This window comes from Copadichromis virginalis, linkage group LG23 (genome assembly GCF_057382275.1).
Source record: "Copadichromis virginalis isolate Kocher_CV1m ecotype Utaka linkage group LG23, C_Virginalis_male_GT1.1, whole genome shotgun sequence".
Lineage (NCBI taxonomy): Eukaryota > Metazoa > Chordata > Actinopteri > Cichliformes > Cichlidae > Copadichromis > Copadichromis virginalis.
The window spans coordinates 29,761,830-29,775,293 of NC_140639.1; the positions used below are offsets into that span (position 1 = coordinate 29,761,830).

The window sequence follows — 13,464 nt, forward strand, 5'->3', positions numbered from 1 at the left end:
ACACCTACTGGTGAATCTGTGCTCCTGCACATTAACGCACGTCTTAATCTCTCTTCAGGGAGGGCCGATCTAACGCCCACATTAAAGGAGACTATCAGCGAATTGGTGACGTTTTACTCAAGAACATTCAGGGTCTAAGGGTAAATCTCCATACTTGACTCTGGATCATTAATTTCATAAAATAAGGTGCATTTTAATTTTTAACTTTTAATTTCTGTCTCTTATCTTGGTTTCATCTCTTTCCGCATCTGCAGCAGTTGACGATTCATCTCCAGAAACATTCAGAGTGCCTGGTAGAACTGGAGCGGGCCTGTCGGTGGGTGGCAAAACAGTGAGCATGCAGACAAGTTGTTCAAATCAAAACAGGATGTCCTAAAGAGAAACTTCATCCCTGTGACTATCAGGTCCAGTCGGAAGGTGGAGACTTTATGTCGAGACTTCGAGCAGCAACGGGTTTGCTACCTGCCCCTCAACATCTTCCTCCTCAGGCCTCTTCACCGCCTGCTGCACTACAAACTTATCCTGGAGAGGCTCTGCAAGCACTACCCGCCCACACATGATGACTTCAGGGACTGTAGAGGTACACAGTCCCCCACACCTACCCTTTCCGCTCATGTGTGTATTTTCTTTCTATATATGAAAATAAATCTGTCTCCTCCAGCTGCCCTGGCGGACATCTCGGAGATGGTGTTGCAGCTTCAGGGAATCATGATGAAGATGGAGAACTTCCAGAAGCTTATAGAACTGAAGAAGGATCTGACCGGCGTCGAAGACCTCATCAGCCCTGGAAGGGTGCGGCTCTTTAATAATTCAGCTAGTCTAGATTCATCCTGGACATTTGTAGAGTTTTCACTTCCTTGCTCTGCCGTCCTGTTGTCACATTGTCGGTGTGATTCTGTTTCACTTACAGGAGTTCATCAGGCTCGGTTGCCTCAGCAAACTCTCTGGAAAGGGCCTTCAGCAGAGGATGTTCTTCCTGGTGAGACTTTATGCTGGTTTCTACTAAAAAAACAAAGCATCTATAATACCTCTAAACAAAGCTCTTCACTCTTTTTTTTTCTTTCCAGTTTAGTGATTGTTTGGTGTACACCAGTCGAGGCATGACTCCATCCAACCAGTTTAAGGTTCACGGCCAGCTGCCTCTCTATGGCATGACGGTACATAATCAAAACACACACACACACAAAACACACTTATCTTATCAAAGCAGTTTCTTTTCCTTACGAAAGGTTTTTCAGATTTTTAAATTGTTTTGTTTTCCATCTGGCTCGTTCTATGGAAATGTTACATTTTAGGGTTACAAGTTGTTTATCCCACTGACACGTCTTCCGAGGAGGAAGCAGAGTCTGGGGATGAGGGGACTGACCCGCCAATTTCCGGGGGCGAGGTCACTGAGGCAGTTAAACAACTCCTTGGTGGCAGAGCCCCTGGTGTTGATGAGGTCCGCCCCGAGTTCCTGAAGGCTCTGGACGTTGTAGGGCTGTCCTGGCTGACACGCCTCTACAATGTTGCGTGGAAATCAGGGGCAGTACCCCTGGACTGGCAGACCAGGGTGGTGGTCCCCAACTTTAAGAAGGGGGACCAGAGGGTGTGTTCCAACTACAGGGGGATCACACTCCTCAGCCTCCCTGGGAAAGTCTATGCCAGGGTGCTGGAAAGGAGAGTTCGTCCGCTAGTCGAACCTCGGATACAAGAGGAACAATGCGGTTTTCGTCCTGGTCACGGAACACTGGACCAGCTCTTTATCCTCTCCAGGATACTTGAGGGTGCATGGGAGTTTGCCCAACCAGTCTACATGTGTTTTGTGGACTTGGAGAAGGCATTCGACCGTGTCCCTCGGGGTGTCCTGTGGGAGGTGTTGCGGGAGTGTGGGGTGTCTGGCCCATTGCTACGGCCATTCGATCCCTATACAACCGTTGCAAGAGCTTAGTTCGCATTGCCGGCAATAAGTCGGACTCGTTCCCGGTGGGTGATGGGCTCCGCCAGGGCTGCCCTTTGTCTCCGGTTCTGTTCATAATTTTTATGGACAGGATTTCTAGGCGCAGCCAAGTGGCGGAGGGCTTTCGCTTTGGTGGCCTCAGAATCTCATCTCTGATTTTTGCGGATGATGTGGTTCTGTTGGCTTCATCGGGTGAAGGCCTCCAGCTCGCACTGGAACGGTTCGCAGCCGAGTGTGAAGCAGCGGGAATGAGGATCAGCACCTCCAAATCTGAGGCCATGGTTCTCAGGTGGAAAAGGGTGGAGTGCCCACTCCGGGTCGGGGATGAGTTCCTGCCCCAAGTGGAGGAGTTCAAGTATCTCGGGGTCTTGTTCGCGAGTGATGGGAGAAGGGAGCCGGAGATCGACAGACGGATTGGGGCTGCAGCTGCAGTAATGCAGACGCTGCACCGGTCCGTCGTGGTGAAGAGGGAGCTGAGTGTAAAAGCGAAGCTCTCAATTTACCGGTCGATCTACGTCCCTACCCTCACCTATGGCCACGAGCTGTGGGTAGTGACCGAAAGAACGAGATCGCGGATACAAGCGGCAGAAATGAGCTTCCTCCGAAGGGTGGCTGGCCTCTCCCTTAGAGATAGGGTGAGAAGTTCGGCCATCCGGGAGGGGCTCAGAGTAGAGCAGCTGCTACTCCACATCGAAAGGAGCCAGCTGAGGTGGTTCGGGCATCTGACAAGGATGCCCCCTGGGCGCCTCCTGGGTGAGGTGTTCCAGGCATGTCCCACCGGGAGGAGGCCCCGGGGTGGATCCAGGACACGCTGGAGAGATTATATCTCTCGGCTGGCCTTGGAACGCCTTGGTATTCCCCCGGACAAGCTGGAGGAGGTGGCTGGGGAGAGGGAGGTCTGGGCCTCTTTGCTTAGGCTGCTGCCCCGCGACCCGGCCTCAGATAAAGCGGATGAAGATGGATGGATGGAAGTTGTTTATATCTTTAAAAAATATGTTATTTCAAAAGCACCTTCTTGAGCCTTCTGTTTAGGAATTGTCAGTGAATTATATAATTTTATAAATGAGTAACTACAGACGTGCTCCCTACAGTCAAGTATAATTAGTATAGTGTGTGTTGTTTATGAGGTCAAAAAGATAAATGAACATCATATTATAAATACAATCTGTTCTTTCTATATAAACATATTTTTGTGTTTTTTAATTTATTTATTTTTACTCTGTCACATTAAATGTGCTTAAACATAATTTTGCATCCGCTAAATTTTTCTACAGAGAATAAATAATAATAATAATAATTATTATTATAATTATTATTATTATTATTGTTGTTATTGTTATTACTGACTGAGGAACTAATATTTCATAGAAACCTTTGAAATGGCCAAAGTACTAAAGCAGTAGTTAGGTAAACAGAAATTATGTTATTATGACATTAAATGATGACATTATGTTATTCCCGCAGATCAGAGAAAGCGAGGAGGAGTGGGGAGTCCCTCATTCGTTCACCTTGTTCGGGCAGCGGCAGTCTGTGGTGGTGGCAGCCAGGTATTCATTAACACACATGCAAAGATGCTTGTAGATATCTGAAAATGAAAGCAAAGAAATCGCAGACAGGAATAAAAGGGGAATAAAAATACAAACCGTGCATTGTGAATGGAAGAGGAAAAACAGCTGGTCTGTATTAAATTAATAGAGGGCAGCCTCGTTAAAGTTTGCTTATCCTCAAATTAAACTGGACTGCGTGACCTAGTTTCCAGTCACTTACTCAGTCACTGATTAAAAAGTTTTATCTGGCTGTAAAGTGGCAGTTTCATGTGAAGCAGACTTAATAATATGCATTTCCCTTCATGAAGGCTTCTCATTTTCTGCCTTTTTTCCAAACCGATATGCTCAGCTGTTGAAGTTAGAGATGCCCTATCACTTGTTTATTTTAACATGTCTACTTCCTGCTGTGTCCAGCTGTACATCAGAGATGGAGCGCTGGGTGGAGGACATCAGGATGGCCATCGACCTGGCAGAGCAGAGTAGCAGCTTAAACAATGACCTGCTCTCTACCAGCCTCTCTGACAACAGTAAGTCATCTACTGTTGGTTTAACGCTAAACGTTAAATTGATTCTTCTCCCTGCCCAAACACCACATCATCATCACATCTGTCAGGACTGTGGGAACCAGAAAATCAATAAGATCAATCATTAACCACATGTCTACACTTCTTTATGAGGCTTTTTTCTATAGGCCTTTTTAAAATAGATCAACCCTTACCTGTTAGACACTACTGCACAGTCCTCCTCCGCAGCTTTCAACACCCCATGAATATACTCAGGTCCAGGTGGTCGCTTCATCGTATTTTTAATGTTACCTGATATATGTAGGTGCAGACCCGAGGTATCCCTGACTTTACTCATCCTGTTGTATCCGTCAAGCTATTCAATAAGGCCTCCTCCCGTTGACCTGTTTGGTTTGACACCCTGCATTGTTTGTCATTGGAGTCCACATGCCATGTTCATTTTTAACTCAAGCGGTTAAAGAGTATTGCCTTACAAGTGACAACAAAAGAGGGCTTCTTTCTCTTTCTCTTTTCCTTTTTTAAAAAAAATGAAACTTTATTGAAATTGTTTTGATGCTGAAAGATTCCCACGATAAAAGGGCTTTGTTCTCATGTTTTTTGAGCCCACTACCAAAGCCCATGGACATGGATGTTAGGTTAAAAGGTTATTCTAATCTATCCATAGATAGGAACGGGAGTGTGAATGACTGTCTGGCTCTGTGTCTTAGCTGGGATACGCTTCAACCCCTCTGTGACCCTGATTTGTACACAAATGAGTATATTTGTGGTAAAGTCCAATCTGAGCGTGGTTGCTCTAACAGGTGTTTTCACTTTGTAAAAATAATTTGATGGTTTATAATTGCATGGAGCATGAATGAATGAAGAACTCATAATGCATCTGTTCAGAGTGAAGTTCTCTCCTGCTAACCACCCTCGTTTTCATCTGTCTGTTTTTTGCAGAGCTCTCAGAGGACGGAGGAGGCGAGCAGGAGTCTGAGGACGAGCTTGGCGGCTCGCGCTCGTCCCTGGAGCGCCAGGGTCATCGCGGTAACACCACCGTGCATGTCTGCTGGCATCGCAACACCAGCGTTTCCATGGTGGACTTTAGCATAGCTGTGGAGGTACCACTAATGCCCGTCTTCTCCTGCCACATTCCCTGTTTTTCCTTCCCACCTCTGTCTTTGGAGTCCAGCTGCCTGTTTGTGTCCCACTTGTTTACCGCTGTTCTGTCTTCTTCTTCTTGCTCAAAGAACCATTGCCCCGATGTCCTTTGTGTCTTTTCTTTCTGCTCATATCTGTGTTTTTGTCTTTCTCCATCGGTGTCCATCTGTATCTCTATTTCTGCATCTGTGTGCACTAACATTGGTAGAGGCCATCAGTAGTGCGGCCAGTGAGTTGATGAGGCCCCTCAGCAGACTTCATCTCTTGCTTTGCTGGTTTGCTGGTACAGAAAACACAGCCTGTCTTTTAGCGACACCTGCTGGATTAGAGAGGTACTGCAACAGCTGCAAACGTGTTTAGCTATACAAATCAGAAATAAATTAATAAATGACTCTTATAATAAATATTTTTTCCTAAAATTCGCAAATATTTATGCATTTTTTTTGCACTACTGATGCTCACGCTAAATTTCAACATGAGTATATTACATTGACAGGACCTGATGGCTTTCTCTTTCCCATAATCTCCTCCGTTTTAACATCCAGTTAGACTAACACTGTGTTGCATCATTGATTGTTTTATCCATTTGCTTTTTGCTCTCTCCTTTCTTCTGTCGCCCTCACAGAACCAGCTCTCAGGTAACCTGCTAAGGAAGTTTAAGAACAGCAATGGCTGGCAGAAACTCTGGGTGGTTTTCACCAACTTCAGTCTGTTTTTCTACAAGTCACACCAGGTAAGACGAGAAGGAAAACACTGGCAGTTACAGTGCAAATACGCAGGAATGGTTTGACTTGATAATTCAAAGTGGGAAGCTGATAGTGTCTTTAAAATTTATTGAATTCAGTGTCGGGAAGGTTACTTTTAAAACCTCCAAAAGTTGATTCTGTTCATCTGGACGTAGCGTTTTGTGGGAGAAACATTTCATCACTCATCCAAGTGTCTCAGCTGACTGCAGGTTTCCCCAAATCTTATAAACAGTACATTTGCATAATGACTGAAAACCTGTCATTATGCAGCCCATCGTCCCCTCATATCCACTGAGGGAACGATGGGCTGGGAGGTCAGTTCCTTAATCATAATTATGCAAATTCTCATGACCATTGATCAACAACCACTGACCAAACCCACTGATCAAAGACCACTGATCAATGGCCATGAGTACCATTCACAGAGAGTTGGGGAATGGCTGCAATCACAGCATTGTAAGATGGCGAAAGATGTACCCTTAGGCCCCCTCCTTGATTCAGGAGGGGTCAGTGGTTGTTGATCAATGGTCATGAGAATTTGCATAATTATGATTGACTGACTGATTGACCTCCCAGCCCATTGTTCCTTCAGTGGGCTGGTTTCAGTCATTATGCAAATGTACTGTTTATAAGATTTGGGGAAACCTGCAGTCAGCTGAGACACTTGGATGAGTGATGAAACGTTTCTCCCACAAAACGCTACGTCCAGATGAACAGAATCAACTTTTGGAGATTTACTTTCCTGGATATTTGAGAATGCATCAAGACGTTACTTTTAAAATGTATTCCACTACAGATTACAGAATACATGCCCCAAAAATGTATTTTGTAACGTATTCCGTTACGTTACTCAATAATAATAAGGTATTCTGAATACTTGTGGTTACTTAATATATTATCATGTTTTTCACAACTACATGAATGTACTATTTCTGTGTGATTTATTACTTTTACTGAAGGTTATTCGCCATACTAAAACAAACTAGATGTTTAAATCTTAATATAAATGAGTAACAGTAGGTGGACATTAGGTAAGGCTGCACTCTTTTCAGCGATCTTGTATAGAAAACTATTCTGCGCGTATATAAAACAGGTCCGCGGCTCCAAACCGTAGTAAAGGGACCTCTGGCTTATATGTCGGGCTTGTAGCTGAAAACTAGCTTTACTTTGTTGTCTGGGTCCACTTTGCTAGCGAGAGCCAGAGAGAGACGTTGAAAGGCTGCTCCAAAAGGAAACTTATTGTTTCGGAAACACGAATACAGTGTACAGTCGAGTCTTAATAACTTACTTACAACTGGGCTTGTCAGGCACTCTTTTTGGCTGCAGTGGTTATTATTATGTTTGCATGCTTCCAGTTCCCGTTTCTGCTCGGTGACAACTCGTACTTTTCAACTTTTTTTCTCCCTCCCTCGCGCTCACAGACACATAACAGGTATGGCAGCTCATTCTCCCTGCAGCACGGACTACACTGCCCATGAGGCTACATTCTTTAGGGCTGTGCCTGTAACACTCTCCCTATTGCCTTCATATTAAATCATTTTTGTGAATAATTTTTTAAAATATTTCTTCACGGCATTATGCGGGCCGCATGTAGAGGTGACATGGGCGGCAAGATTGAGACCCAGGCATTAGAAGCCTCATAATGTGTGTTTTGGTGGAAACCAAAAATAGAGAGGTGACAGAAACAGGAAAATACCACCGTGTAATCCATTCATTTCAACAAAGTAACTGTATTCTGAATACTACCTTTTTAAACAGTAACTGTAATGGAATACAGTTACTCATATTTTGTATTTTACATACGTAATGGTGGTACATGTATTCCGTTACTCCCCAACACTGATTGAATTAGATTGAATTTGTGCAGTCGCAGCCACAGAATGTAGTTTCGGTTACTCTGATCACTTTAATAGTAGAGGTTGTATTAACAGATGTTTCCCTCTTCTGACTCATGTGCAGGATGACTACCCTCTGGCGAGCCTCCCTCTGCTGGGCTACTCTGTCACCGTCCCATCGGAGTCAGAAAACATCCACAAGGACTACGTCTTCAAACTCCACTTCAAGTCTCACGTCTACTACTTCAGATCAGAGAGCGAGTACACCTTTGAGAGGTGGGTGTACAGTAATAGAGGCAAATACAGAAATGCAATTAGTTACGTGCTTTAACTTAAACCATCCTTTTATTTTTTTAATCCGACTCTCTGAAGCTACATCCATCTTTTACAACGTTTGATAAATTCCTTAAATCTTTTTAATGTCCAGAACAACTCCACAGCTTGATGCTGACTTTTTAAATTGTCACCATTTTTACAGTAAAATAGAAAATAAAGCAAAATATGCCTTAGGATGTGGCTAAGCTGTGAGTGGCAACTCATATGGGTATGCAGTGGTCTCAGGTGTCATCTAAAGCCTGGAAAATTAAAATGAAAAATTTTTTTTTAGGAATATTTGGAAATGCATTTACTATATGTGTTCATACACTGAATATCATGTTCTAAATATAAAGCTCATCTTCTCTTCTTTCTGAAACATTTAGATTTTCTCTCTAGCACAGATGGTAAGAGAGTGACACTCATTTAAAGAGCACTTGTAAATAAAGGCTTAAAATTTAATCTGACACTTGAACAGCTGAAAGGCATTTCTACATGCTATGTGTGGGTCCAATAAACAGGTTTAGAAAAAACAATTACAAACTACAGGAAAGAGACTGCTTATAGTCTGGGCCCTCTTCTGAAATTCAGATAAATTGTTTCATTTTAAATGTAAAAGTCAATTTCTGTCTAGTTCAATTTACCAAGTTGTATTGCATTATATATTTAAATTATTTTAATAGAACGTTTTGTGAGCAAACCCAAGTAAGGAAAGCATTAAGTATTTTAAAAAGTGAATATTAACAGTAACACTATTCAAACAGTCTCCTTAGCCCTGTAACCGACTAGCAACCTTCCCAGGGTGCACCCCACCTCTCGCCCTATGATAGCTGGGATATGCTTCAGCCCCTCCCATGGCCATAAATTAGATAAGGTGGAGTAAACGGATGGACGGAGTATTCCAACAGAACTTCTGCGATGTTTGATATATTTCAATCAATGTTTGAAGCTACTGATATAAATCCTTTTTTCCCACCAGGTGGATGGAGGTGATCCGGAGCGCAACCTGCTCTACTAGCCGATCACTGCCGAGCACCAGGAAAGACCTTTACTGATGATTCCTCCACCTCCACCTCATACTCTCTTGAGTGAAGATCTCGACTGCACAAACACCAGGAAAGACTCTTCCAGCTGCACAAGCTGACACTAATTATTACCTCTGACTCCTTACACAGACTCCACTCAGAGGTCTTCTCTCTTCACCTTATTATTACACTTTCCACACCATTAGTGTTTGATTAGCAAAAACGGTCTGCAGTCATCCACAATGTAATTCTATGTGTAATTTTTCCATTTGTCCTTGTCAGCCTGGAGCGCCACATTGTGTTATTTTTTTCTTCCACCAAAGCGAGAGAAAAGGCATACTCGAGCGCGGGCGAAGGATCTGAATCCCTTTGGCCTCACTTTCTCAGAGCGCTCCTCTGTTTCACTGATATTTGGCCGGTGCTTTATAATATTTTATATTTCTGAAATGGATGAAAAGTGTCTTAAGATTGGAAATAAACGTTATGTAGAAAGCTGTGTGCATGTGGACACAATAATTATGTTTTTAATTGTATGACAATCGGTCTGTATGTAATTTGATGACTTAAATGTAATGTAAGTTTGGACAATAAGAAATCCTGCAATGTTTTTTTTTATCATTATTATTATTATTAAGTCATCTTTTTTGTACAGTACTTTTGACACTGTGAAATATTCTTAATTCTTTTTTTTCTTTGTCTTGTTTCAAAACACCTGAAACCTTCTTCCAAAGCCAACAGAGATTTTGCTGGTTTATTGCCAATTACCTTCTCTTCAGTATTCCTCAAGTTTTATGGGTTTTACTATTTTAAAATAAAGATGAATAGATTGTGTTCATATGGAACAAAATGAAACTTATACAAAAATTTCTTTTTTCCTCTTTTTATTGAGTTTATCCCTTAGAGGGGATGAACACAGCACATGGAAGATCATACAAAAAAAATCAGGGTGAATTTTTATTTTTGAGGTAAACAAAGATGTGCAGAATGTAAATATTAAACACATTGTCTGCAGATTAGTGTAAAATCAGAGTTCATATCTGTGTAATATAAATGCTCTAAGCCTAGAGTGTCAAACTCAGTGAAAATCTCCTTTCTGTCAGTATAAACACATTTAACTACACATTTATAGTGCAAATCATTTTTTCTACCATAGTAAATGAAAAGAAATGTTAAAAATCTGAGATCTTTATCAGTGTGTAAAAATGCTATAAAAATTTCCAAAGCCCACCCAGTGGGTCAAATTGGCAGCCTTTGCTGGGCTGAATCTAGCACCCGGAGCTTATGTTTGACAGCACTGCTAAGAGCAGGTGTATCAAATGACACAATGTGTTTTGTTTAATGGCATTGACACCACACATTGATCAGCAGCTGGGTCATTTCCTCCCAGACTTCTATGCAATCACTTTTTATGAAGCACAGGCTGGCCATACATTACTCATAATGCTTCCCAGATGATTATAAATCATAAAAAGAAAACCAAATTTGTAAACAACATCACTAATGTGCAACTTTCAGTGGCACAGTGTGCCCTTTTCCTTCTCTACACTATGCTTACTTTGATTGTAAGCCTGCCTATCTGCTATTAAAATTAATTTCTCTTGTGATTTATTTCAATTCGACACACGACAGGAAACAGCACCCATGTCCAGGTGTTGTTTTCCTGAGAGCTCCTTCACCCGTTCTGCTAACACCACATAGAGGTCCATTTGTCAGTTGCATCAGCATGATGAGATCAGTCCCGCTCTTCTCTAGGCCTATATTTGAGCCCATGATCTCCCTCTGAGTCGTAGTTCTCGTAGCACGGCAGCGAGCGCCAGTCTGGCTTGTACGTAGTGGCGGTGTACACAAACACGTCCGTGATGCTCCCCGGTGACACCTTCTCCTCTCCTTCCGTCTTCCCCACCCACTCCTTCACCTCCAGCTGGACCACCGTCCGCTGGTACAACGTTGGGACGCTTTCAAAGTCATCCAGGAATTTCAGCATCTGGTCATCCACTTTGTAGATCTCCCCGTGCACTCGGTGACCCTGGCCAGGGATGTTGAGCAGGAAAGGGATGTTGTCCTTGGTGGTGATCACTAGCGGGTATTTCTGGATGGTGAACGCCGAACCCAGGTACTCGGCCTTTCCATTATTGCTTTCGAACATGCGGTAGTTGTTGGGCTGCCCCTTCTTCAGAGTGCCGTAAACGAAGACCCGAGTCATGAGGACAGAGGACCAAAGACGCACCTGTCGTGTAAAGAAAGGAGAAACATCTCTGTGAGCAAATTCCCAGCAGGTATTACTGGCAAAAATATATTTATACAATTTTATTATTACTCTGTATGTCAGTCACTTGTGCAGAAGTGCAAATTTGATCTCATTTAAAATGATCAGACCTTCAAAATAAAATCAAACTCAAATCTAGGAACACTGTTTGGAAATTTGAACTCCTTACACGCATTAATTAGGAAAGCTGTCACGGCCAGCGGAGGCAGACCTTGTGGAGAGTGTGTGGTGGACCCAGGCGCGAACACAGGCGAGGAGACGGGAGTGAACTTAAACTGATACACATACGACACGACAACGAACAAAGGAAGACTGAGGACTTAAATACACACATGAGGCAGAGACAGATGAGAACACAGCTGACTAGCTGATTATGAAACATAATGACAATACAGGGGAGAGTAACACTAACTACAATGAACAAAGAACGCCAGACTCTTCCAAAATAAAACAGGAAACACGGAGACATAGACTTAACATAACCACATAGACATGAAACATGACAGGTAGACAACTAAGAAATAAAGGACTAAACAGAAACCTAGAAATTAACTAGATCAAAAATGAATACAAAAATACATAAAACTCAAACACTGGGTCACACGACCCAGTACCGTGACAGAAAACAATCAGCAGATTAGCATTACATGCACAGATTAAACATGACTATAATAAAACACTACCTACAACAGCAACTGTCAGACTGGATCTGCACACATTCCTGTCATGCTGTGACTTGTGAACTTGGACCTGTCGTGACTGGATCTCTTTGGATTGGTTATTAATATAAAGTACAGTACGTGCTCAATGATTAACAGGCTGAGAGATAATCGGACAGATACTTTAGTGTTAGAGCTGGGAGAGGTCATTCAATGACAGTATATGAGTGAAAAACACTGTTTACACCATGTTATGCTTATGGGTAAGTTAACAGTCAGTTACAATTACCAGGCAAGCACATCATCACTGTGTAATGCAAAAGCATAAGCTAGGCTACCTCAGAGCTCCTCAAACCTGCTCGAGCTGTAAGAACAATACCGATACCGGAAGTGCAGCTTTAATACACACGCTGTGAAGTGACACACGTTTTTTCCGTCATAAATCTACCATAAAGAAGCGCAGACCCACCTTGAATAAGCAGTAGCTTTACTGGAAAGAGCCGTCACTACTGTCTCTGGATGGCGCATGCGTGGAAGCAATCCAAATAAAGGCGGAAACAACAGAGGGCGCTAAAGTGACAAACAAAACAAGGGCATCGTGGGAAAGGACCTAGAAAAAGGGTTTTTATACTATACTGAAGTCAAAATTAAGCAAAAAACAAACAAAGAAATAAACAATTAAACATTAAATACATCATTAAATATCAATATTTTTCACTAACTATGTTGGAAATAAGATTATTATTGAAAAATTAATTGTATGTATTAATTAATTGACTTTGTCATTAATTGCCCTCCTGTAGACTGGCGATCTGTAACCTTAACCTGCCTCTTGCCCTAGCCGGGCAGCTGATATAGGTTTCAGCCCGTGCACGTCTGCTGGCATTACAACACCACCGTGTCCATGGTGGACTTCAGCATAGCTGTGGAGATACCACTACTGTGTTTGTGCGCGTCTTTCTTCTCTTGCCACATTCCCCATTTTTCCTTACTACCTCTGACATTGGAGTCCAACTACTTGTATCCCACTTGTTTACCACTGTGTTTTCTTCTTCTTTGCTCAAAGAACGATTGCCCCAAATCAGAAATCAGAAAGAAATGAATAAATGACTTTTGTAATAAAGAAGATAAATACATATGTAAAAATCTGTGTAAGTAATTTGCAGGATGTTTATTCTGCTTATGACAAAGCAGAATAAAAGTTTATCCCCTGGAGGGGACAGACTCAGCACAGATCATACAAAAGAAATCAGGAATTAATTTTTATTTCAGAGGTAATCAAAGACAAGTGGACTGTAACAGTTAAACACATCAGAGTTCATATCTGTGTGGTATAAATGCTCTAAGACAGGGGTGTCAAACTCATTTTACATCATGAGCAACATACAATCAGCTTTGATCTTAAGTGGGACCAGGAAAACTCGCCTTTCTGTCAGTGTAAACTTGTTTAACTGCACATTTACAGTGC

The 13,464-nt window shown here is 42.4% G+C and overlaps 2 protein-coding genes across 6 annotated transcripts in view; one reads left to right on the forward strand and one right to left on the reverse strand.

The window, feature by feature from the left end:
- The window catches only part of LOC146681336 (FERM, ARHGEF and pleckstrin domain-containing protein 1-like), a 68,698-nt gene extending 58,553 nt beyond the window's left edge, over nt 1–10,145 (forward strand). For all 3 annotated transcript variants that reach the window (XM_085449783.1, XM_085449785.1, XM_085449784.1), the window contains exons 17-28: nt 59–140; nt 255–316; nt 405–580; nt 662–792; nt 911–979; nt 1,068–1,157; nt 3,404–3,486; nt 3,901–4,013; nt 4,950–5,110; nt 5,776–5,883; nt 7,856–8,007; nt 9,026–10,145. In XM_085449783.1, coding sequence (XP_085305909.1) covers nt 59–140; nt 255–316; nt 405–580; nt 662–792; nt 911–979; nt 1,068–1,157; nt 3,404–3,486; nt 3,901–4,013; nt 4,950–5,110; nt 5,776–5,883; nt 7,856–8,007; nt 9,026–9,101 — 1,303 coding nt within the window. In that variant the 3' untranslated portion in view covers nt 9,102–10,145. The remainder of the gene's footprint in view (nt 1–58; nt 141–254; nt 317–404; nt 581–661; nt 793–910; nt 980–1,067; nt 1,158–3,403; nt 3,487–3,900; nt 4,014–4,949; nt 5,111–5,775; nt 5,884–7,855; nt 8,008–9,025) is intronic.
- On the reverse strand, nt 9,936–12,527 carry LOC146681337 (gamma-glutamylaminecyclotransferase B-like). Of its 3 annotated transcripts, none has more exons than XM_085449787.1 (3): nt 12,466–12,499; nt 11,507–11,612; nt 9,936–11,298 (listed from the first exon to the last, which is right to left on the reverse strand). In XM_085449787.1, the coding sequence occupies exons 2-3, from the start codon at nt 11,510–11,512 to the stop codon at nt 10,804–10,806; spliced, it is 501 nt and encodes a 166-aa protein (XP_085305913.1). In that variant the 5' UTR covers nt 11,513–11,612; nt 12,466–12,499; the 3' UTR covers nt 9,936–10,803. The 3 variants fall into 3 exon arrangements, with proteins under 3 accessions (XP_085305913.1, XP_085305912.1, XP_085305914.1); XM_085449786.1 differs by having other exon boundaries at nt 11,507–11,656; nt 12,466–12,480; XM_085449788.1 differs by lacking the exon at nt 11,507–11,612 and having other exon boundaries at nt 12,466–12,527.
- Between the last annotated feature and the right edge of the window lie 937 nt (nt 12,528–13,464).